The sequence below is a fragment of the Daldinia vernicosa genome (genome assembly GCF_022497035.1).
Source record: "Daldinia vernicosa strain CBS 139.73 unplaced genomic scaffold F5Y00scaffold_10, whole genome shotgun sequence".
Lineage (NCBI taxonomy): Eukaryota > Fungi > Ascomycota > Sordariomycetes > Xylariales > Hypoxylaceae > Daldinia > Daldinia vernicosa.
The window spans coordinates 218,735-241,200 of record NW_025953926.1 but is presented as its reverse complement, the minus strand read 5'-3'; the positions used below and the strand labels follow the sequence as shown (position 1 = coordinate 241,200).

General features: G+C 48.6%; 9 protein-coding genes across 9 annotated transcripts in view; 5 read left to right on the top strand and 4 right to left on the bottom strand.

Annotated features, from left to right (window-relative positions):
- F5Y00DRAFT_229737 (dipeptidyl peptidase) overlaps positions 1-1,034 on the top strand; it is a 3,148-nt gene extending 2,114 nt beyond the window's left edge. Inside the window, exons 5-7 of the mRNA XM_048006808.1 lie at positions 162-425; positions 516-571; positions 685-1,034. Of these exons, the coding sequence (XP_047867375.1) occupies positions 162-425; positions 516-571; positions 685-804 (440 nt within the window). The 3' untranslated portion in view covers positions 805-1,034. The remainder of the gene's footprint in view (positions 1-161; positions 426-515; positions 572-684) is intronic.
- On the bottom strand, positions 1,019-2,850 carry F5Y00DRAFT_229735 (uncharacterized protein). Its single transcript, XM_048006807.1, has 2 exons — positions 1,566-2,850; positions 1,019-1,513 (listed from the first exon to the last, which is right to left on the bottom strand). Exons 1-2 carry the CDS (start codon positions 2,281-2,283, stop codon positions 1,122-1,124), a joined length of 1,110 nt encoding a protein of 369 aa, XP_047867374.1. The 5' UTR covers positions 2,284-2,850; the 3' UTR covers positions 1,019-1,121.
- Positions 2,851-3,228: 378 nt separating this feature from the next.
- On the bottom strand, positions 3,229-4,981 carry F5Y00DRAFT_9430 (ATP-dependent RNA helicase eIF4A). The gene is made up of 4 exons (XM_048014356.1): positions 4,507-4,981; positions 4,377-4,445; positions 3,947-4,305; positions 3,229-3,888 (listed from the first exon to the last, which is right to left on the bottom strand). Exons 1-4 carry the CDS (start codon positions 4,616-4,618, stop codon positions 3,235-3,237), a joined length of 1,194 nt encoding a protein of 397 aa, XP_047867373.1. The 5' UTR covers positions 4,619-4,981; the 3' UTR covers positions 3,229-3,234.
- Positions 4,982-5,051: 70 nt separating this feature from the next.
- Positions 5,052-7,227, top strand: F5Y00DRAFT_9468 (Clavaminate synthase-like protein). Its single transcript, XM_048014361.1, has 3 exons — positions 5,052-5,670; positions 5,778-6,421; positions 6,573-7,227. The coding sequence occupies exons 1-3, from the start codon at positions 5,345-5,347 to the stop codon at positions 7,085-7,087; spliced, it is 1,485 nt and encodes a 494-aa protein (XP_047867372.1). The 5' UTR covers positions 5,052-5,344; the 3' UTR covers positions 7,088-7,227.
- A 659-nt stretch (positions 7,228-7,886) lies between these two features.
- Positions 7,887-10,873, top strand: F5Y00DRAFT_229729 (uncharacterized protein). Its single transcript, XM_048006806.1, has 3 exons — positions 7,887-9,454; positions 9,507-10,208; positions 10,265-10,873. Exons 1-3 carry the CDS (start codon positions 8,526-8,528, stop codon positions 10,824-10,826), a joined length of 2,193 nt encoding a protein of 730 aa, XP_047867371.1. The 5' UTR covers positions 7,887-8,525; the 3' UTR covers positions 10,827-10,873.
- Positions 10,874-11,496: 623 nt separating this feature from the next.
- F5Y00DRAFT_229728 (uncharacterized protein) lies at positions 11,497-13,411 on the top strand. The gene has a single exon (XM_048006805.1). The coding sequence runs from the start codon at positions 11,945-11,947 to the stop codon at positions 13,184-13,186; it is 1,242 nt and encodes a 413-aa protein (XP_047867370.1). The 5' UTR covers positions 11,497-11,944; the 3' UTR covers positions 13,187-13,411.
- F5Y00DRAFT_229726 (uncharacterized protein) lies at positions 13,412-15,582 on the bottom strand. Its single transcript, XM_048006804.1, has 2 exons — positions 15,371-15,582; positions 13,412-15,140 (listed from the first exon to the last, which is right to left on the bottom strand). Exons 1-2 carry the CDS (start codon positions 15,506-15,508, stop codon positions 13,833-13,835), a joined length of 1,446 nt encoding a protein of 481 aa, XP_047867369.1. The 5' UTR covers positions 15,509-15,582; the 3' UTR covers positions 13,412-13,832.
- A 334-nt stretch (positions 15,583-15,916) lies between these two features.
- F5Y00DRAFT_9335 (alpha/beta-hydrolase) lies at positions 15,917-18,284 on the top strand. Its single transcript, XM_048014349.1, has 4 exons — positions 15,917-16,297; positions 16,355-17,895; positions 17,983-18,076; positions 18,172-18,284. The coding sequence occupies exons 1-2, from the start codon at positions 16,243-16,245 to the stop codon at positions 17,698-17,700; spliced, it is 1,401 nt and encodes a 466-aa protein (XP_047867368.1). The 5' UTR covers positions 15,917-16,242; the 3' UTR covers positions 17,701-17,895; positions 17,983-18,076; positions 18,172-18,284.
- Positions 18,285-18,891: 607 nt separating this feature from the next.
- F5Y00DRAFT_259447 (P-loop containing nucleoside triphosphate hydrolase protein) lies at positions 18,892-22,399 on the bottom strand (the record flags this gene model as incomplete). Its single annotated transcript, XM_048010878.1, has 9 exons — positions 18,892-18,929; positions 18,983-19,088; positions 19,153-19,342; positions 19,417-19,447; positions 19,523-19,719; positions 19,771-19,915; positions 20,063-20,866; positions 21,094-21,583; positions 21,632-22,399. 9 exons carry the CDS (start codon positions 22,397-22,399, stop codon positions 18,892-18,894), a joined length of 2,769 nt encoding a protein of 922 aa, XP_047867367.1.
- Positions 22,400-22,466: the final 67 nt, after the last annotated feature.

Sequence of the window (22,466 nt, the reverse complement as noted above, 5' to 3'; positions counted from 1 at the left end):
TAATGTTTCGTGCAAAAAACCGACAAAATCCCATACAACCACCCGAACAACGCCGGGGCCCTTGGGGCCTAATACGGGGGTTTTTTTTTAAGTAACCCACCCTCCCCCCCCCCCCCCCCCCCTTTTTTTTTTCCCCTCGCAATGCTAACCCCCCCGCGTAGATTGGATCCAAGGCCACCCCCTAGGCCGAAAATTCAAAGCCCTAGTATGCCACGACGGCATCTTCAGCACCATGAGCAACTGGTCGACAGAAGAGCTCTTCTTCCCGTCGCACGACTTCGGCGGCACCCTCTGGGAGAACCGCGACGGCTACGCCCGCTGGGACCCCGCCGCGTCCGCGGCCAACTGGGCTACCCCCCAGCTCGTCATACACTCGGAGCTCGATTACCGGCTGCCGATTTCGGAGGGCCTGGCTGCTTTTAATAGTACGTATTTACCTACTACAAAGGGAGAGGTTTAGGAGGGTAGGTATATTGGTGAAGTGTGCATTGCTAACGTGTTGTCGTGTGAATTAGCCCTCCAGACGCGCGGCGTGCCGAGTCGGATTTTGATATTCCCTGATGAGAATCACGTAAGTCTTTTCTTTTTCTTCTTCTGGACACCTACCTATGATCGGGATACTATGAGCTAGGTAGGTATACCCGACGTAACAGTGCGATTTCACTAACTACTGCCGTAAACCAGTGGGTGTTGAAGCCCGAGAACTCGCTTGTCTGGCATAAGGAAGTGTTGGGTTGGATTAACAAGTGGACTGGCCTGGACACTACAGGGCTGGCTGGCGACACGGAGCATCTTGGTATTTGATGGGTTATTTTGACACGTATCGTTGTACCATGATAGAATTGGAAATCCGGTAACCTAGAGCAAAATAGCAAGATAGTAAGAGACGAGATTTTGCAAATACTTTCATTTTATCATGGGCATGGCTCCTGTGTCTGACTTCTGGGGTAATTATTTAGCAGCTAACTAACGACAGTGGGGGGTTTTTTTTAAAAAAAATGATTACAAGATCTATACTGGACCGAATAGCACAGCTAAATTACAGGAAAGCTTATAGCAAATCTTGACCACATCGTCATCGTCATTCTGGACCCTTTGCTCGGCACAAACGTGCCAAACCCCTACTCAGCCTCCAAGAGGCCAAACAACTCCTTCCCATTAATCCTGCGCATTATAATCTTGACATGATCCCAACGCAACTTACTAACATCAACAAAGATCATCACAGCCGTCTTACTACTCGTCTCCGCGCGCTGAAGCGGTCCGACTAGGTCGGGGTATTCCTGCTGAAGTTTGATCTGGATGTACCAGGCAGCTTTCTGATCTATCTTTTTGAGATACTGTTTGATAAATTTAGCCTCGCTCTTCGGGCGCTTGATGCGGTACGAGTTGCTAAAGTGGTTGTACTGCTCGAGCATCTGGACCGCTTTTAGGGGTGGTTGTGGTCCTGACGACGGGGGATTGGAGAGATGGTTGAAGCTGGCTTCGTTTACGGCTCCTTGTAGGAAGGATTCTTAGATAGTCAGGTTAGCGGTTACGTAGATACTTCTATAGTGAGTTCTTACCAGACGATACTGTTTGGGAGTTTGCTTCGTGGAGCTTCTCGAGAAATTGGAAGAAGTCCTCCTGTTTAGGAACGAAATTGTCGAGAAAGTTACGGACCCGGGATTGATTGCTGATAGCCTCTGCCAACGCCTCCTTTTCCTCGAGGGTTAGTGTAGAGACTTTGTCTACCTTATCGTACATGGATTTCACCATGGGTTCCAGGCGAGCTAGAGTGTCGTTCAGTGTAGCGATATCCTGAGGTTTGGGTAGCTTTGAACGAAAACCCTCAAGGGCATTCTCGACGGTGGATAGTTGCTCTTGATGGCGATCAATCTGCTTGTTCAAAGTCTTTATGTCCTTCCCAAACCTAGCGTTGTCCGCCGTCAGTTTAAAATATTCATCGCTAACCTTCGTACGGAGGCTCTCAAGGCTGTCTTTCGTATTCTGAGTAGTCGCATCTGCTTCAGCTATAAGTGAACGAAGTCCTTCTTTATCCTTTCGAAGTTCGTCTAGCTGCTTTTCGAAATTATCACTACGACCACCTTCTGCGATGCTAGCTTCTTGGAGCTTGCAGAACCTTTCTTCGATCAATTCTAATTGCCGTTTAGCTTCGTAAACCTCCTTTACTGTAAGTGCTTGTAGAAGTCTCAAGGCATTCAATTGGTTTCCGGGCTGTTGAAGCTTATCCTCAAGCTTAGCAATACTGACAAGCTTCTGCGTTTCTTCTTCGGTACGCATGTTGTCGCGTTATGGGATCGATACAGGTGTAATATAAAAGAGCAATATGAGAGGCTATGTGTTGGTAAGATGGTCGTAATGAGTAAGATAGCCTGCAAGCCTTGGGCTGTCGTAATAGAGCGTCCTTGTCAGTTATGCAAATATAGTTACACTCACTGCTACTAGAAAATGATAGTAGTTCGGAGGTGGAATACACATGTGAGGTCTTATAGTAGCATCTGAGTGCGTCATTGGCATTCTGGATGAATGATGACTATGAATACCTAATTATATGACTCTGAGTATTGAAAGAAATAAGAGATTGGAAAGAATTGGGAAAGTTTGTCGGTTGAACCGAGGAAGTCTTATCTAATGGGTGTTCTTTCTAGGAAAGTACGTTATATAAACCTCGTTGCTCCCCCCTTCCTAGAATATTAACCACACTTGGCAATACACTTGCCTATAAGTGTACCTAAGATACCTAGTTACCTAATTAATAATGAGTACGTAGATGATACGAAATCCTACTCTCAACTAACGACTCGACAGATTCTATACAACTCACGACGTCTATTCAACTCACGACGTCTATTGCATAATAATTTTTAACTGGCAAATTCAGAACGTTTATTTAGGAAAGCATCAGCGACCTAGGTACATAACAACGCGGAAATAAGCAATAGCTTGGTCCGCGACAGCCTCCCACCGTCAGGCAATATGCATTACCAGTATTAGGTGCTAGATGCCTAGCCGCAAATGCCTAGATGCTTCTTTTCCCTCCTGTACCGACCACGGCTCATCCCTGAGACGTGCTAATAGAAAAACGAAATATGCTGGACGAGAACATCATCGCCACCTCCACCCATGTATTCTACGGGACCTCTTGGTCAACCCTCGAACCGCGCATCGTTCTATCTCCACCCTTAATGTCAGACAGACTAGCCTTGTTGAGTATGAATAAGAATACGTTGCTTAGATGAGGTCGGCCACGTTCATCGGCATCTCCTCGATCTGGGTGCTGTAGAACTGCTCGATCTCACGCATCATTCGGACGTCCTCAGCGGTAACGAAGTTGATGGCAACACCCTTTCGGCCGAATCGACCACCACGACCGATACGGTGGATGTAGTTCTCACGGTTGGCAGGCAGATCGTAGTTGATGACTAGGGACACCTGCTGGACGTCGATACCACGGGCCAGAAGATCAGTGGCGATCAGAACACGAGAAGAACCGGATCGGAACTCCTTCATAATCAGGTCACGCTGGGCCTGGTCCATATCACCGTGCATAGCCGACACAGTGAAGTCACGGGCAGTAAGCTTATCCGTAAGCCAGTCAACCTTTCTACGGGTGTTGCAGAAGATAACGGCCTGCGTGATGGTGACGGTCTCGTAGAGATCGGAGAGAGTGTCGAGCTTCCACTCCTCCTTCTCGACAGCAATGTAGAATTGCTTGATACCCTCAAGGGTAAGCTCGTCCTTCTTGACGAGAATGCGGACGGGGTCTCGCATGAACTTGGTCGTGACCTCAAGAACATCCTGGGGCATGGTGGCGGATAGAAGAACGACCTGGGTGGACTGGGGAAGGAGTTGGAAGATATCGTAGATTTGCTCAGTGAAACCACGCTGCACGATAATTATTAGCGTCGTTGGGTAGATAAAGAGGGGAAACGGCGGTACTTACAGAAAGCATCTCATCGGCCTCGTCGAGAACGAACATCTTCATGCCGTCAGTCTTGAGGAATCGTCGTTGAATCATATCCTGGACACGGCCGGGAGTGCCGACGACGACCTGGGGGCCATCCTGAAGGGCCTTCATGTCATCACGGACGCTAGTTCCGCCGATACAGGCATGGCACTCAATGTTCATGAAGTCGCCAATAGCGACAACGACCTTCTGGATCTGTTGAGCCAGCTCACGGGTAGGAGCCAGAATGAGCGCCTGGCACTGCTTGACGTTCGGGTCGATCTTCTGGAGAACGGAGATGGAGAAAGTAGCGGTCTTGCCAGTACCAGACTGGGCCTGCGCAATTACGTCGTGACCTATTCGCGGGGATTAAATTAATATTTTGCGCATATAATATTAAAGTAGAGATAAATAAATAGAAACATACCCTTGATGACCGGCATGATCGCGCGCTGCTGAATAGCAGAAGGACGCTCGAATCCATAAGCATAGACACCTTTGAAACACTGTTAGTTCACCGCAAAATTTTCTGTGGTCTCAAAGTTGGCGTTTCTCACCTCGTAGCAACTCGGGCTTGAGGTTCATCTCATCAAAGGAGTCGACAGTCTCGTCATAGTTAGACTCGATCTGGGATTGCTCGATGTCCTCGAGCCCCTTGTCGGTAGCCATGATTGTAGATGTATCGACGCGACTTCCCGAATTCCAAGCACAGCTTAGAATTCAAGAAGAGTTGGGAGCGGCGATCTTGGTGGGGTCAAGTAAGAAATGGGCGCACGAACTTTGCACTTTGGCAAGTCGTTTCGCGTAGAAATTAAATGCGTGAAAAGAAGTGGACGTAAATGCTCTCGTTACTAGAGAGCAATAAAGTCCAGCTGTTGATATTTCTTTTTGTTGTGGTTGTTGGTGTAATCTGTAACGATTTGGAAAAATCGAAGGTGGGAGGAAAAGCCCAAGATCAATGAGGTAGATGTAAAGAGGTAAGTAAAAAAAAAATTTGAGTGGGGGTAAACGTCGGCCAAACCCTGATGCGGGGCTCTAGCTCTGAAATGGTTACCTTGGAAGGTTCTACGCAGCGGCAAGCGGCGTGATTTCCAGACTTTCCCAAATTTTTATTTTATTTTTAATTTTTTTAACCTTACGATGTTAAGCTAATAAAACACCTGAGGCTCCACAAAAGTGAAGGTTGCAACTTGCAAGACCCCAAAAAACCTGAGATCTGAGCAACTTTGCATGGAAAATACAAGTACATATGTATGACACGAACTTTTGTGACTCATTGAAGCCGAATTGCTATTATCTTGTGGCAAAGCGTCCCGATCATCAAAAGTTATTACAAGCCTTCTTTCATGAATAACTTTGCCTAAACGGGCAGTTCACATACCATTTCCAGTAACTATGCTACTAGCAGAAGGGGCCAGTCGAGGAGGCGTTAGTGGAAGTGCATCAGCAAATGGAGGCGAATTACACATGCCAACTGCTGGGATGCCGTCAGATTTTATCCCAGTTCATCCAATGGGCGTCAAACCTCTTGGGAACCGATACTTTGCGTCTGGTCCAACGGCTCGGCAGTCTCTCGGTTTGTTGGCTCAACTTCCGGATGAGATGATATTGCAGATACTCGAATATTTTGATATCGAGACACTGAAAGACGTCGGATTGACTTGTCGTTTTCTTTATGCCTTTTGTCACCTCGACGAACTTTGGAAAGCATTATTTCTCGAGTAAGTCATAAAACTATGATATGTGACCCCAGACAGTCATTAGTGGCCCCTTGATGGAATCCATCTACTTTAGTGCCATCTCACTGATTTGCCTATGAAATATGAAGGACTGGCTCTCAGCCGCTCACCTGGCAAGGTTCATGGAGAGGCACGCTCCTAAAAGCTCCCGCTGGATGGCGCCCTAGGATTGACTGTAGCAATGTCTTTTCCGATGTCATTCATAGGCCATTCGCTTGCACCTACGTTGCTCTTGGGAAATATGCATCCAGTATTCCTCGGGCAAATCAAATCAGCAGGTTGGAGCAACTCGATTACGATGACTTCGCGCAGAACTGGAGCGGTAAGCCATTCATACTGACTGATTGCATTCAACGCTGGCCGGTATACAGGGACTGGAACATCCAGGAGTTAAACAGGGTATATTCGGCCGTTGAGTTCCGCGCAGAAGCTGTGGACTGGCCATTCTCGGTTTATCATGAATACATGTCTAATAACGAAGATGAAAGTCCGCTATACCTATTCGATAAGGGTTTCGCGGAGAAGATGAATATTCAGATCGGGCATGTTGCAGATGCAGCATACTGGCCCCCTGAGTGTTTTGGCCCGGACCTATTCGAGCTGCTTGGAGAAGAAAGACCAGCTCATCGATGGCTCATTGTCGGACCTAAGCGTAGCGGTTCGACTTTCCACAAGGACCCGAACGCCACCAGCGCCTGGAATGCTGTTTTGGAAGGATCGAAATACTGGATTAGTACGTACACCCTAAGGGTTGTTTAAACCCCTTTTTTGCCCTTACACTGGAACACAGTTTTATCTCTTTGAGTTAGTTAGCGACACCTCGCTGCTTTGTTTTTGTTTATTGAATCTTTCATAAACGGCAGAGACTGACTGTTGTTCCCTAGTGTTTCCACCAACGGCGCAGGTTCCCGGCGTCTACGTTTCAGAGGATAGCAGTGAAGTCACTAGCCCGCTGAGCATAGCTGAGTGGTTACTCGAGTTCCATACGGAAGCACGTGCGGTATCGGGCTGCGTGGAAGGCGTTTGCAAAGCGGGAGAGATTTTACACGTGCCTAGCGGCTGGTGGCATTTGGTTGTGAACCTTGAGGCTGGTATAGCCCTCACTCAAAACTTCGTGCCCAAGTCACACCTAGCAGATGTTCTCTCTTTTCTTAGAGACAAGCCAGACCAAGTGACCGGCTTCAAAAGCAACATTGAAAGCCCATATGACCTCTTCGTAGAGCGGCTTAAGACCGATTACCCTGAACTTCTTGACGAAGCTCTTGACGAATTAGAACGGAGAAGCCTGACAAAGAAAAGAAAATGGGAGGAGGCTATCGGGAAGAAGAGTGACGATGAGAACGGCGGCGGTGGTTTTAGCTTCGGCTTTGGAGGTGACTCTGACGAGGAGATACCTTAGAATAGACGATGAAATGTGATGTTAGAAAACCCACCATTTTGAAACTCCTCGTCAGAACGTGGGGGTATCACAAGAGCTACATATGTATGTAGGTGTTCCTGACCCGTGGATGATAAGGCCGCATTCATCCCCAGTCAGCTTTCTCCTCTCACGGTAAAAGCGGCTGAGGGGGGCACTGGAAAGAATGTTGGTGGCTTGCGTCCTGTGAACCTTTCTCCGGTGTACGCTCTGTTTCCGGAATAGGTACAGCAAGTTTATATCGAGCAAGACAAGCTGGTACCTAATACCGCCTTATTTCGCCGAGTCTTACTGGGCGGTGTTTTGTCATCTCTAAAAATGTTGGCCTAAAATAAAATCTTATGACTTGGAAGTTAATTGGAAATTTAGATACTGTATTTCGGTGTAAATGCATTCGCTCGCACCTATGACTACCTACATGCATGCTACCTGACTGCCTACATGATATATCGTACCAGAGATCAGTGTCTATAAGGTAGGTATGTACATATATTAGGTTAGGTACATACGTTAGGTAAGTGGCACGGAGCGTCTGAGACAAAGCCCGGCCCCCGAGTAGAACTTTGAGTTATTAATAGTACTTCGTACCTTGCACTGCAGTATATGTACTTGGCGGGGCTATCTTCCAATCGCATACAGGTAGGTACATATACCGCCTCGCGTGGTAGCTTACGTAGGTACCTACCTTAGGTATTGTATTGTACCTCATAATAGGGTAGTGGTTGGCGGTCGTTAATATTACCTAGCTGAGCCCCCCCACATTGATTGCATCAAGCCGTCCAGACAAGTCCATAGCACCTACCACCTGTAACTTTACTGGATTCCCACGTCCCTCCTGCGAAGCCTCCCTGTTTCCGCGACACGTAGGTGCAACTTTGGTGCAACTTCGAGGCAGCCAGCCAATCTTGGGAGCTACATCCCAAGAAGGCTTTCCGCTTCTCATCGTATATCGTACACAGCGTACACATCGTACACCGTACACATTCGTTCCACCTGCTAAAGCCCAGGGCTTTTATTTTCCACGACTGACTTTATTTTTGTTTCTTCAACACGAGTCTCGTCTCACGGCATCTGCAGAATGCGAATAGTCGCTTATTCTCTGTGGCACCCATCTTTTAGTTAACACTCCGCCCTTTTTTCGCGTTCCTTGCGACTATCTCCCTCCACTCTTACCTACCTCATATATACGCTATCGAGGAATCTATAGCTTATTCTATAACCTTTATTTTTTACTTTCTAATACGCCATCCCGCCTTGCTTACGCTTTGACGTTCGCCGGCCGAACCGTATCCCCTGACGGCCGACGCTACTCGATATATTCTATCAACGTCCACCCGGGCCGCGTTGACTCACCCCCTTACTTGCTTGCTTACCTCTGAGCATCTACATACACCACCCGCTTCCTCTACATCGCTTAATCATGGTTTCCGACGAAACGTTCGAGATATGCCTTCCTGTCCTGCAGGACCCGAACCTTGACGACGATGACAAGACGGACAAGATCGAAGAGCTTCTGAAAAATGAGACCCCCTTGAACGGCTCGTCTCTAGAGAATGCAGTGCTCGACGTGCTATGGCGATACCGCGAGGGGGGAGGTAGTGCGACCTCACCTCCCCCCATACGACAGACCATCCTTCGCCGGCCTTCTCCAGCCTCATGGCGGGGTTCGTCGACTCCTTTGTCAGGCTCTCCTCGGTTAGGAGTGAGCCCCCTGGCCCCGCCAGGCTTTGTTCCGACGAGCCTTAGCCGGACCAAGTCTTCCACTGTATCGCCCTTCTCATCTCCGCGTCCATCTCCGCGACTCGCGTTCTCGGCGCCGATAATACCCCACAGCCCGAATCTAAATGCTTACGAATTTGCCAATGATACGAGTCCCTCTCAAGAAATATTTGGTGACCTGCAGACTGAAAATGTTGACTGGTTAGTGAGTGATGATGCACTCAGTATTGCTTCCTCCGTGGGCACATCTAGTGGCCTCAACGCCGCAGCCCCTGAATACGTGTCTGCCCAACAGACGGATATGACACCATATGATATGCTCCGCTCGATTCTCGGGCAATCCAAGACCGATGAAGAGATCGAACTAGCTCTTTCTATGCATGGTTACGATCTCAGTGCTACTATTGCATCTATAATGGAGTCTCAAAGCCAAGACTCGACGAATGTTGCAGGACTTACTCCTGAATCGAAGAGTGTACTAATCGGCAAATCTATGACACCAGATGGGAGACCTGCAACGCCATCAGCTCAGGGGAAAGCTGGCATCATCTGCAAATTCTACCTATCTACTGGCCAATGCCTTCGGGCAGACTGTCGATTCAGTCACGATCTCAGCAATCATCTTTGCAAGTAAGTTTAGCTTACCACTTCCACTGCCCCTTTCCGTATATTAACTCTCTAGGTATTGGGTTACGGGCAACTGCTTGGCCGGGGACACGTGCATTTTCTCCCATGACCCAGCCCATCTCGTAAACCGCCTCAACGTGGATGAAAATGGCACGCCGCAGAAAAACCAGAATCTACAGGTTCAAGATTTTAGCTCGTTCCCGTCTCTACGGCCAGGCACTCCGGAATTGAACCCTTATGCTGCTAGTTTTAACTATCCAACCTCTGGAGTAACACCCCCACCCGGGTTGAAACCCTACGGAGGTAATGATAACTCTCGCCCTCGCTCGCGGCCTGGGAGTCGGCATCAGGCGAAAGAAGGCATGAGCGCACCGCCAATAGACGATAACGACGCATTCCCCTCTCTTGGGTCCGCTTCTGCTAAACCTAACAAAAAACACCATGGCAAGCGTGGTGGGCATGGCCATGGTCATAAAGAGAACTTCACTCCAAGCTCTCTTGCTGATATCGTAAAAATGTCGCCATCTCCTTCACCTGGACCCGGATCCGGGTCTAGCCGACAAGAATCGAAGAAGCTTGGCCGCAATGGAAGTTCTACTAATATCAAGAATGGGGAAAACAGTGTTGCCGCTCAGGCTATCCCCATGCCCAAGCACATTCCGTGGCTAGAGACGGGAGATAAGGCAAACAAAGCTTACCTGAAGGCTCGTCAGGAGGCCATCAAGCATGGTGGCCTCCGAAACAAGTTCTTACAGAGGTTCGTAGGTCCCTAATATTATTATACATACCTGATAAGGCTAACTCTAGGTTTAGTGCTGCACAGGCTTGGAACCGTAACGATGCTCGAGCGGCGAAGGCTCTTAGTCTCCGGGGTCAAAGCGAGAATGACCTTATGCGAAAAGCTCACCGGGAAGCTGCGCGGGAGTTGTACGAGGAGCGCAACAAGCAAAACTCGCCTAATGCGGAGATCTTTATAGACCTACACGGCCTCCACCCGGATGAGGCTGTCGAGTATCTCGAGAGAGTTCTCCTAGATAACAGTAAGGAAATTCGACCCGTGTACGCCATTACCGGAACCGGACATCACAGCAAGAACGGGAAAGACAAGGTGGGTAAGGCTATCAGGAACTTCCTTAACGAGTGGAGATATGCGTACCGTGAGTTCTCGGTTCCCGGGGACCGGAACAACATGGGAGGCATTCTTGGGATCGACGCTAGAAGCTGGGACAAGTCTCTTGCAAGAGAGGGCTCGAAAGAGAAAGAGGAATCGAAAGAGGACGTTGACATCCTAAGCCAAGGAGTTGAAATTGGGGATGGAAAGGTTAGGCTCCTTGTCCGCGATCCTCCGAAGGGACCTAGTAATAGGGGACGGTGACTAGTAGCAGATAATATAGTGAATAAAGCAAGTTGAAATCTTTCTTATATTAGTGTCCTTGGCTACCTATTTAGGGGTCCACGGCTTCTGCACTATCTCTCATCGAAATGTGATTATTGGCAGGGGTCAGCTACATCATACTGTACCATGGCGCGCGGGACGACTTGAGCTACGGTTCGACGGCCGGGATCGACATCCGACGTTAATCGGGGACATGATGTAATTGATTATTAGCTACCTATGTAGTTGCTCTGTGTGAGGTACTTGATATGTACAATACACAGGCCACCAAGTCAAGATATCTACACTAGATGTGTTTGATAGTGTACGTGTAAACTCTCCTACGGCTTACATATTAATAATATGAAACCTTCTCATCTTTCCAGTGTAAGTTGCTTATCTCCTCTTTAACCTGGGGATTACTAACTGCGCATTTGATCGTGGTTGAGCTTTTGAGTTTATGTTACTTTTACATATACATAGGTATGTACAACCCACCCTACACTATCTCAGCCCTGTTATGTTTGAAGTGAAAGGTACATATTAAAGGTACAATACATGACATTGTACCTCGTAGTACCCGACGCATGGTCCCCTTCCAATTGGTTCCCTTTTTTATTCTTATTGACGCTAGTGTTCCTTCTTTTCAGCCCGTTCCTTCGTATTGATGTAATCTCACTAGTGTACCTCTGAAGGGGAACCTTAACGTTATACTGTGGGAATACATAGTGGACGCTGCGCTAATCTGTTCGCTGACGTCCTTAGGGGGGGGGGCCCATCGTTTCCTCCTATGTACCCCCTCTACATACCTACACTTCCCGGATTCAAACTTTGAGGTTGTGAATTGTTGATTCGTATACCGTCGGCGAATATGGATAGCTAGGCTAGCTAGTGCCGTTTGAAGCTATCTCGACTTTGCTGCTGATATATAAACCCGCACGGGATAACTATAACGACAACCATATCTCGTATCGGTCCTGTGTTTCCAATTATACATAGCTCGCCCGTCTTCCGCCTCGACGATATAGGTATCTGGTCTAAAGGACAAGGACCCCCGATACGATACGATCTGGTTTCTACATATACACAGCTAAAACACCATCATCGTCGTCGTCAATATGCCTCCCGATCACGAAGCTCAAGAGCCCATGCTCTCCGTCTCACACCCACCATCACACTCGCCATCTCCATCTCCCTCTCCCTCCCCGACGCCCCCGTCTCCACGCCCAGATGCTCCTCTCCCGCCATGGGTACGCCCGAATTTACAACGCCCGACATCCAACTCGCAGCGCCTCTCAACACCATACTCCCGCTCCGCAGCCGCAAACGACTCCTCCTCCGAGCCCTTCGCCCGCCGCATCATGCGCGCCAGCATGTCCTTCTCCAATAACATGCTCAAGCTGTTCTACAGCATGACCCTCCTCCAACGCATCATCGCCGTGTCCGCCCTGCTCGTCGTAAACGTCCTCCTGGTCCTGTTCCTCGTGTACTCGCACCGCATCTTCGCCGCCCTGGCCCCCGTCGCTAAGGGTTGGCGCGCGCTGATTGGCGGGTGGGTCATCGTGTTTCTGATGACGTGCGCGTCGGGCTTCCCGCCTATGATCGGGTATAGCACATGCGTCACCATCGCGGGGTTCGTCTACGGGTTCCCGGGCGGCTGGCCCATCGTCGCTAGCGCCACCGTCTTCGGGTCTACCGCTGCGTTCATCGCCAGCAGGACGATATTCAGCGGATACGTGCACTCGCTAGTCGGCGCGGACAAGCGGTTCGTCGCTTTAGGACAAGTTCTCCGTCGAGACGGATTGCTAGTCCTAGCCGCTATCCGTTTCTGCCCGCTGCCATTCAGTCTCAGCAACGGGTTCCTCGCCACGATCCCCAGCATTTCCCCGTGGCGCTTCGCCCTCGCAACAGCCATGGCCTCCCCCAAGCTTCTCGTGCACGTCTTCATCGGCAGCCGGCTGGCCTTGCTCGCCGAGAGCGGGGATACCATGAGCGCAGGCGACAAGGCCATCAATTACCTAAGCATGATCCTCGGCAGCGCCGTAGGGATTACTCTCAGCCTGTTTATATACCGGCGCACGATGGCGCGTGCCAGAGAACTCGCGCGCGAAGAGGCTGCTGAGAACGGGGTCGCGGTGGACGGGGCACTTGATGAGGAGTTAGACCTGGGGTATGGTGACTTGGAAGAGGGAAGACGGCAGCGAGCTGGGGAGGCGGATGAGGCGGCGCTCATGGATGATGATGATATCTCGCTGTGGGAGACGGATGCTGTTGACGGAGTAGGATATAGGGATGAGTCGGAGGAGGAAGATGCTGCCGGAAAGGGGAATGGAAGGGTTTCCCACGGGGAGCATCGATAGATGGATGGATGGATGGATGAGCATTGTCGACTATTTGCAAATTTACCAAGGGATTCGTCCGTGTACGGAATACGGGATACAATAGGCGTCTGGCGAGTCGAGAGCGTAAGCAAGGGTGGGCTCAGTTGCAAGTTTGGCATTTTGGAGTGTACGGCATAACATGGATGGGAATATCAAATCACATTAGCTAGAGGGCATAGGTGTCTAGGCAAGGTAGACGGGTCATTTTGATTTTGCTTGTGGAAAAGAATATTATTGTGTTATAAGCTATATCAAAGCTGGTTTCTCAATTTCCTGCTCTTGAAGGGTATCGTCCGTGCTAATTTGCTAATTTCTTCATTCCTAACGCCCAACTGATGCTATCGTAAAAAGTAAAAGAAAAGAAGGAAAAGAAAACCCGGCGCCTCATACATTACGTTATCATACCATAATACGCTTCAATTCATTTAGAGGCAGTCCATGCCTTCCCCTGTGTGCGCGAACTCGCTTGCTTTAAATCAAATACTCCTTGGCCAGGTTTGTTGCTTGAGCCCGCCCGATAATAAACCCCTATGAAACCAAAAAATCAAAATAGTAATCAACTCCAACTATGATCTTAAGTTAGGTACGGCCCACGGCAAAAGCAAAGTCACCTCGACTAAAGACATTACTGTTGTCCTTGGAGACTCTGCATGAGCCGAATTGCATCCTCGATAGGATATCCGATGAAGACTGGGCCCGTAAACAGCATCTGCGGCTTATTGTCTGGCTTGCGATCCAGCTCAGCCTGGTTGATAAACGTAGGCTGGCGTGGGTTGCTGGCCGCAAATCGTGGCTCATGAGCTGGGATAGAAGTTTGACTACTCGACCGGATATCTCCAAACCTAACGGAGTTCTTATCTTCGCGTTTCAAAGGGGAGCCATTCATCATATCCGTCAACTTCGTGTGATCGAAGGGACACTTTCCTGTCTTTGCCGGCGTCACTTGAGGAGGCAGCGATGAAGGAATCTGAACGGGCGCTGGCGGAGGGGACTCAGGTCGACCCAACCCTTCAACACCCGATGGAGTATCGAATACGGGCACTGAGATGCCCCAAGGACGGCTCGGAGATTCACCAACTCGGACCTCCTTGAGAGGTCGGTCGAAGCGGCTTTGCCTATCCAGATCATCTAGATCATCCTCACGGTGTTCTAAAGCAGTATGCTCCGGATCATCCGAGGCCGTTGCGCTCACCGTTTGAGCCCAGCTCACGACACGATCGTTCGAGGTTCTTTCAACCTCGCTCTGAGGTCGTGTGTCCCGTTCAGGCAACATAGGTTGATGGATCCGACTGAGACCTTCAACCATGTTGGCAAGATTGCCATACTTGGCATCTAGCTTCCTAATGTGTTCCTCGTTCTTTTGATACCTACGCACACAGACTTCGTGACTCCTTGGTAACTCGTGCTTGTGTGTCTCCAAGTAGTGAGCGATCTCTTCCGGTGAGTGCTGGTCCATGTATCGAATTGGGCATTTGGAAGCAGCAGGCTGTGAGCTTGGATCATCATACATGGTCGCACAGATGGGATCTTCTATATCATGCACCGTTTTGCCAGGTACGTTACTAGGCTCCTCATTTTGCTTCTCTTCTCCGACGGACTGGGAGAAGGGACAATCTAAGTTGCTTTTCTTTCCCGGGACAGTAAAGTCCTGTTCGAGGATAGTGGAGAGGGTCGTCATTGTGGTAGGAGGAAGGCTGTCTCTGCTAGATCGACTGCTCTTGCTAGTAGCTGTCAAGGATGAGGCAACACGTCTACCTTCCCTAATGATGAGGGCAATTTGATGTTTAGAGTCTGAGGTTTTTCTTCTAAGTAAGGGAACAAAACTATTGTTTGCTAGGGATGGATTGTGCAACTCTGGAGGAATCTGAAGATTCAATAGCGTCTCTGAAATCTCAGGCGCCGTCGGAGCATATTTATCGGCTAGATACTGGAACTATCGGAATCGACAAAGTTAGCGACTGAAACCTCGGAAAAGATTTTTGTCATTTGTAAACAAGAGATGTCATTTTCCATATTATATCAGTAACTTCTAAAAAATTTATTTCGGTCAACACTACCACAAGGGTAGCTCTTGATCTAGAGCTAATTTTTCTCATCATATATAAAGGGCGGAGAAGGAAGAAGGGAGTAAGACGGGATTTATAAGATTGATGATTAACATACCTGCTCGTGTGCATATCGAAGTTTGTGCTCCAGGACAGTCTGCCTGTCGCTCAAGTTTTGAACTTCATCAGCCAATGCATTAAATGACTCTATTAAGGTCTGTACGAGATTTTGACAATTCATATCCTGGTCTAACATGGGGGGGAAATGAAGAAGAAGATTACGAGTTAAGAAAGCCGGAGATGTAGTTGGGGTGAAAAAGGAAAGGATGCTAAGTTAGTGGAATGATGAAATGGAGAATGATCCGAATAACGCCGATGGCTAGAAACTAGATTTTTTGTTAGCTCCAATTCCGGATGTGGGGGTACCCTCGTTTCTGTGGTTAGCCTGTTTAATTACATGTGCATGCAAGGAACAATTCCCCTCCTTCCTAAACTCATTGCATGTTCCCATTCAGCAAGAACAGAAACTTGGAAAGTTTATCAACGTAACACGACATTCGTTAGGTTACCTATGTACCTATTGCATGTACCTAAGGTAAGACTACACGTAATAAGAATACTTGTAGATTTCAAAGGCTCTTATAACAAGTCCTCCCTTGAGTCTCCTATGATCGCGAAGCCAAGGAAATAGTAAATAAACCTACATAAGAAGATGCCTCTACCCAGTCAACAAATCTAAGACTAGCCCTATATTGTCCTCCAATGGATCGATGGAATCAGGGAAATACTGTCAACGACGTACAGGATCCTAATATTCCGTATTCAAACGTCAACTGGTTATAAAAACAATCATAAAAGCTCCACCTACCAACTTGGAATCTAGATCCTTCCCCGCTTCATACAACTACATACGTGATAACAAGGCCCGTAGCCAACCCAATCATAGTAATAAGTACTTGCCAAAGACTGAATTGCACCGGGCAATCAATAATGGCTCCAGTTGTAGCTGGTCTTGTTTCCGAAAGCAAACCATACCTCGTCCCAGGTGAAATATATCACGTTCGATTCGTCCAGCCTCAGAACGACTAACACGTCGTATTAGGCAAGCTGCTTGTGAGAGAGCTCTGGTTTGAAGTCCCTTTAGACTACTCCGATCCAAAATTAAAGACTATTAAGCTCTTTGCAAGAAGTGTCGTTAAATATGAACGACCTATTGTCGAATCATCAGAGGTTGTGCAGAGACCTTACCTACTATTCCTCCAGGGCGGCCCCGGTTTGGGGACCCCAGCACCTCAAGATTCTCCCTTGTCAGGGTATATGCTCGATAGAGGCTACGAGCTGCTCTTTCTAGATCAACGGGGCACGGGCTTTAGCACACCCATATCAGATAACACTCTAGAGCTCATCGGCAGCCCCCAGGAGCAAGCCGACTATCTTAAGCTCTTCAGGGCCGACACGCTTGTCAAGGACAGTGAGGCCGTTCGCCTCTGCCTAACAAAAGACTACCCACCTGAGAAGAAGAAGTGGTCTACATTCGGTCAGTCGTTTGGCGGCTTTACGACTCTAACCTATCTCTCCTTCGCACCAGAAGGCCTTAGAGAATGCTTCATCACCGGTGGGCTTGCCGCCTTGGATAAGGGCCCCGAGGAAGTTTATCAAGCCACCTTTCGAAAGTGCATAGATCGGAATCACGACTACTATAGGAAATTCCCAGATGATATCGCTACGGTCAAATGGATCGCCGAGAAGATCCGCGAGCTCGGCGGTGAAAAGGGAATTCCTCTACCCGGCGGCGGCTTTCTAACAGTGTCACGATTAATGACTGTGGGCCTTAATTTCGGTGCTCACGGGGGCGTCGACCGAGTTCACAACTACATCATTAGGATGAAGGCCGATCTAGATCAGTATGGCACATTCACTCGCTACACTCTGAACGAACTAGAGCAGGACAACCAATGGGACACAGCTCCAATCTACTCACTACTTCACGAGCCATGTTGGTGCTTCGGCCCAGGCGTAGCCGGAAGATGGGCAGCCGAACGAGTCGGCGCGAGCCTGGAAGAATTCCAATGGCTTCGGCAGGATTGGGCCGGGCCAGCGAGTCTAGGCGAAAAGCCGCTGTATTTCTCCGGCGAGATGATCTACCCCTTCTTCTTCGACACGTGCACCGGACTCTTCAAGCTCAAGGAGACGGCGCAGATCCTAGCCGAATTCGACGGCTGGGCACCGCTCTATGATATTGAGCAGTTGGGTAAAAACGAGGTCCCCGTGTACGCGGCCGTCTATAATGATATGTACGTCGATCCGGAGATGTCGCGGGTCACGGCGGCTAGGATCAAGGGGATAAAGGTCTTCGAGACGAGCGTCTTGTACCATAATGCTCTCCGTTCGCGCCCTGATGAGGTGATTCCTCAGTTGCTTCGGTTGCGTGACGATACCATTGACTGAAGAGCTTTTGTAACCTGTGGCCCTACAAGGTATCATCAAGATCAAGGCTATAGCACTTAGGCATTTATCTCCCTGGCAGCCTTACCGGGTGTTCGGCTCGGATACGAGCAACCATGTATACAAGTCCTACCAAGACCGAATCCTCGGATGAATCTTCCTACGTAAATAAGAATAACCGATAAATTATATCTACTAGTATGTATATCTTAGCTAAGCTGGCCATAGAGCAGACACATAGTAAAGGTATGTTCCAAAGCTAAGCTTAGGGATGCATACAAACAGAACGGTTTCTACGCTCACGCCTAAGCCGTCACGAACGGACTTCGTAGATACCGAATCAAAACAGCTCACGCTTACTCATATACCCATGTCCACCGTAGGTATATCCATTTCAAGGTCTACCTTCAACTTCACCACGGCTCCGAAGACAACGCATTGCACTATGTACCTATCTAACATGACAAAACCCAGGGGCTGGCTCTTATATCATCGTCACCAAGTTTCACAGCCCTTGTACTCGGCCTCCTAGATCCTTCGTCGGGATTTCCCCGCTTAGGCCCTGCTAGGTAAGTGTCAAACCAAAGATTGCCATGCAAGCGGCACGCGAGCTAGAAACCGCCTCCGGAGGACGGCTAGAACGTTAATACGGTCCAGGGGGTTTAATGAGTTGCTATTAACTAATCAACTACTACTTTAGGTACCTATCAGTCGTCTACATTCCGCTAACTACCTAACCTATAGATCAGTCAACGCCTGAATACGTGTAGGTATATCGCTCCACAAGGACGCAATAACCCCTTTGCATTATCTGCAGCCGCCACGATATTGACTACATGGCCATGTTACCTGCAGGCGAACCGTGACAGGTAAATAAGGCTTGCCGTACTTTCTCAAAGTGGCGCACGAAATCGCCCAAGATGGTGTTTAGCCTGCGGCAGCTTGCCGCATTGGTAAGAGATCTGCCGTCTATGAGTGGTCCAAGCCATCAAGGCATTGTAACCAAAACGGTGGCTGTAGACCGTAGGGCGTCGACTTGTCTCAGAAGTAGGACTTCGGCGATGTACCTAGCACGGCCCTGCGGTGCTAGTTATAGGTTAGGTACAAACCCATCGAACGTGATGTGTACCTCATAGTAGTACACGCACGCTGCCTGAATGCGAGCCACGGCACGAGACACATACGGCAGCGCGCTTAGTCTTCTTCATAAACTTGCTGCTGCATCTCGATTCCTGCGTCCCTATTAGCTGCGGTGCTGCACCAGAATGAGGGGTCATGCGCGTACGCCACAGTCTGCTTGCCGAATCTGCAATTACCTTGGCCTTGGCAAGGAGCTTCTCTTCGTATTTCTCCTCGTCTTTCGACTTGAGCCTCACTTTGCTTGGTTGTGCCTTTTAAAACCACGTCAGTCCCCCCTTTTCCAAACCCGGCTTTTGGTGATACCTAATCACGTACCTGTATAAGAATCGGCACGAGCTCCTTGGGATCGGCGTTCGCGATCGCTGCAACGGTTTTGAACCCGTTGTCGTAGAATACCCTCGCTGTCCGGCTTTTGACGAACGTGATCTTAGCTAGTGCTAGGAGATCTGACCTTGCTCCGGCATTCAGCCTATCTGAAAAGTGATCGAGAACAGCCGCCATCGCCCTATTCGCGAATTAGCTCCAGGTCCGGCTATAGGAATAAGCGGTAGATAGCCTTGGGCTCCATATCGAACGTACCCCCAGCCCATCTGCTCACAGAACTTGATCACTTTATCGGATAAAGTTAGCAATGATATCTTATTATACGTCTCACGTATCATTTGTGTTGCGATGCGTTACTCACTTCCAGCAGCAAAACCCTGGCACGTCTGCGCTAGGTTCTGCACCGCACCTCGTGGCGTGTCGTACTTGCGTGAGACCACATGAATGGGCATCTCGTTGCACAGGTCCCTAAGTTGGAGGGCTAGGTAGAATCTACGATAAATACGAGCAGTTTCCTTCTCTTGTGGTGTCGTCTCCTTGAGGTTCCCGCCTTGGGCCCTGTGATAAGTTAATATAACAGTTTTGTTGTAGTACCTATTCATCACTTACATCTTGATTACTTGCGTCGGTTTTAGACCGAGAAATGTCATAACACGAAGTCCGCTGTCATCGAGGCCTTCCATTTCCGATCTGAAGACCCGCCAGTCGATGGTAATGGAATTATCATGCACCGGCGTGAACATATACAGAACATCTGCGACTCTTGTAAGCCATTATCTCTTCGAGACAAATTTTCATCCCCCAAAGGGAAGTGGATATCTAATAGGCAGAACTTTCAAGGTCCTACTATCAGAATAGTATGGTGTAAGTAATGATGAGCGTAAAACAGGCATTTACTTACGCATTTCGCCATCCATCACGAAGGCGCGCAGTGCACGCTGCATCTCGCGATGGATAAACACCCCATCATCCGGTTCTAGTGAAGAGGTGACGATCGCCTTGCCCAGCTGTGTTGCAGTATATAAATCGGAGTCGTCACAATGAAGGAACCCCATATCGGTTAAATCTCTTAAACTAGACTCAACATGGGTGTTTATAACGTCGGGTGTCGAAGACAAGTTTAATAGAGTTTTCCCGATATAATCCTCAACGGTGTCTCTCGAATTGGCCAGTCTAATAGCGATGATTTCCAACAGCGCTCGTTGAATACGATGTCTATCTGTTGTCAGGCCGCTGGAAATATTCGGTAGTTCGGCTCGCATGAGCTCGATGACATCTTCTAGGTCGTCCTTCCGACAGCACAGGTAAGTCTCTCCGATTTCATCTTTTCCCTTTCTTCCTGCGCGGCCGCGCATCTGACGGAGCATCGAGGGACCAACCAAGTCTCTGCCCATCCGTGCGTTATGGAGTATGACTCTTCGTGCTGGAAGGTTGATACCAGCAGCAAGACTACATGTTGCTACCAGAACCTTCAGTACGCCTTTATCGTAAGCACTAGCAATTAACTCCCGCTCTTCCGTCGTTAGGCCAGCATGGTGAAAAGCAACTCCGGAGGTGACAGTTTCTGCTAGGCAAGGATCAAGCCCTGTACTAAGGCTGCGTAGGTCCGCTAAGAGATCTAGTCTCGCTTCGATAACAGTTGGATCTAGGTAGCTAGTATCGCGTAGAGTACGGCTAATAAGTCGTGCATCCGATTCGCAGCCATCTTCTACATGTTAGCACGAATAACTTAGAAGTCCTATTTAGGCGACTCCTTCGAAGGAACGAGAAAGACATTGTGAAAATAGGAGATTGGTTACATACTGTGAGTATATTAGCATTTGTACGAGACGATAATTCCAAGTAATTGCAATAAATGGTCCAATCATTAGAAGAACAAAAGCATAGCTCTATAATCTAGGAGGATATTTAGTACTGACCAACGACTATTACAAAACACGAGAGCGCCATAGCCAGACCTCGCTGTTTCGACTGCAAGCGCGACTACAGAATTTAATACTGTATCCTTAAATTCCTTGTGTGAGCTAGGCTGGATAATTCTCACGGGATGAGTCTGATGCTGGCTCGCGTTTGAAGTTGGGTTTGGTTGACTAGCAGCTTTGGCAGCTTTAAGGAGACCGCCGGTTGATGAAGCTGGATAAATTTTGCCTTCGTAGACGAGATGCTCTTCGATCGGCACTGGCCGGTAGAATGTGCTATATATGTGGGCATCTAGCCAACGTGATAATAGGTCAATATTTTGCAATGTTGCGCTCATGCCAATAATTTGGACCTCGTGCTCGAGACTTAAAAGTTTCGTAGCGATGAGTTCCATAAGATAGCCACGGTGATCATCGTCTATCATATGAAGCTCATCCAGGACTACGGCTCGAAGCTTGGTGATAGAACAATCGTCAATAGCAGTGTTCAAAAGAGAATTTGCCTGTATTCTTATCAGATCTATGTCACATGAATGCCGTAGGCGACGGACCTTCTCGAAAGTGCAGACCCCAATATCAAAGTCTGACCACGTCGCTCTGACTTTTCCGCCGCCGAAGAAGCCAACAACTCTGATAGTACCTTCATCAAACCGTCTTTGCCAAAGGGAACTCTGCTTCTTTTCCGATGAATCTTCCTTAGAGGTTTGGCGCTTGATACCTTGGACAACGTTTCGTAACCACCGGACCTTCTCTTGGACTAATGCAACATACGGAAGTACTAGCAAAGCTTTCGAATCGCTATCTTCGAGGACCCTCTTTAGCATTAAAATGTCAGCAACTAGAGACTTACCACCCCCCGTCGGGGCCGTATAGACAAGATTCTTTGACCCATTTAGGAGACCTGGGCCTAGAAGACATTGCTTTTGCCAGGTATATATCTCATTGATACCAAGCGCTTTGAAGTTATTCACCAACGAATTAGGCAAGCCATATCGTGGAAAAGATAGCAAAAGGGAGCGGTCGACTACTGACGTAGGGGTAGCCTGTACTGCCCGGCGCTGCGAATATTCGGAAGGGTGTGTAGTAGCATCGGGGTCAACGTCTGTGATGATACTAGCAGCTAACTCAGGCAGCTCTTTGTCAACAGTTGATGCTCTCTGGAACTGAATTGCCCTTTTCGGTAGGGGCTGCTGCTCAGGACTAGCGATATCGGCATGGAATCTCTTGTTGCCGGAAAGGGTAGTTGTATGAAATGTCTTCTGCTGCAAAGTAGTTGACTCAAGTGTCGTCTTATGCAAAATGCCTCTTGGTGGCTCCATGATCATCTACCACTCTGGCTGAGCAGATAAAGCTGTGGTTTTGCGATGGGTTGGCTTTCACCGTCAA

Coding starts and splice junctions, on each gene's coding strand:
- F5Y00DRAFT_229729 (XM_048006806.1), top strand. CDS start 8,526: ATGGTTTCCGACGAAACGTTCGAGATATGCCTTCCTGTCCTGCAGGAC. Junction 9,455..9,506: donor CTCAGCAATCATCTTTGCAA/GTAAGTTTAGCT, acceptor TTAACTCTCTAG/GTATTGGGTTACGGGCAACT. Junction 10,209..10,264: donor CGAAACAAGTTCTTACAGAG/GTTCGTAGGTCC, acceptor CTCTAGGTTTAG/TGCTGCACAGGCTTGGAACC.
- F5Y00DRAFT_229726 (XM_048006804.1), bottom strand. CDS start 15,508: ATGTTAGACCAGGATATGAATTGTCAAAATCTCGTACAGACCTTAATA. Junction 15,141..15,370: donor TTCGATATGCACACGAGCAG/GTATGTTAATCA, acceptor CGATTCCGATAG/TTCCAGTATCTAGCCGATAA.
- F5Y00DRAFT_9335 (XM_048014349.1), top strand. CDS start 16,243: ATGGCTCCAGTTGTAGCTGGTCTTGTTTCCGAAAGCAAACCATACCTC. Junction 16,298..16,354: donor CAAACCATACCTCGTCCCAG/GTGAAATATATC, acceptor ACGTCGTATTAG/GCAAGCTGCTTGTGAGAGAG.
- F5Y00DRAFT_229728 (XM_048006805.1), top strand. CDS start 11,945: ATGCCTCCCGATCACGAAGCTCAAGAGCCCATGCTCTCCGTCTCACAC.
- F5Y00DRAFT_9468 (XM_048014361.1), top strand. CDS start 5,345: ATGCTACTAGCAGAAGGGGCCAGTCGAGGAGGCGTTAGTGGAAGTGCA. Junction 5,671..5,777: donor TGGAAAGCATTATTTCTCGA/GTAAGTCATAAA, acceptor TGAAATATGAAG/GACTGGCTCTCAGCCGCTCA. Junction 6,422..6,572: donor AGGATCGAAATACTGGATTA/GTACGTACACCC, acceptor GTTGTTCCCTAG/TGTTTCCACCAACGGCGCAG.
- F5Y00DRAFT_229735 (XM_048006807.1), bottom strand. CDS start 2,283: ATGCGTACCGAAGAAGAAACGCAGAAGCTTGTCAGTATTGCTAAGCTT. Junction 1,514..1,565: donor CTCCCAAACAGTATCGTCTG/GTAAGAACTCAC, acceptor TGACTATCTAAG/AATCCTTCCTACAAGGAGCC.
- F5Y00DRAFT_9430 (XM_048014356.1), bottom strand. CDS start 4,618: ATGGCTACCGACAAGGGGCTCGAGGACATCGAGCAATCCCAGATCGAG. Junction 4,446..4,506: donor CAAGCCCGAGTTGCTACGAG/GTGAGAAACGCC, acceptor AGTGTTTCAAAG/GTGTCTATGCTTATGGATTC. Junction 4,306..4,376: donor GATCATGCCGGTCATCAAGG/GTATGTTTCTAT, acceptor CCCCGCGAATAG/GTCACGACGTAATTGCGCAG.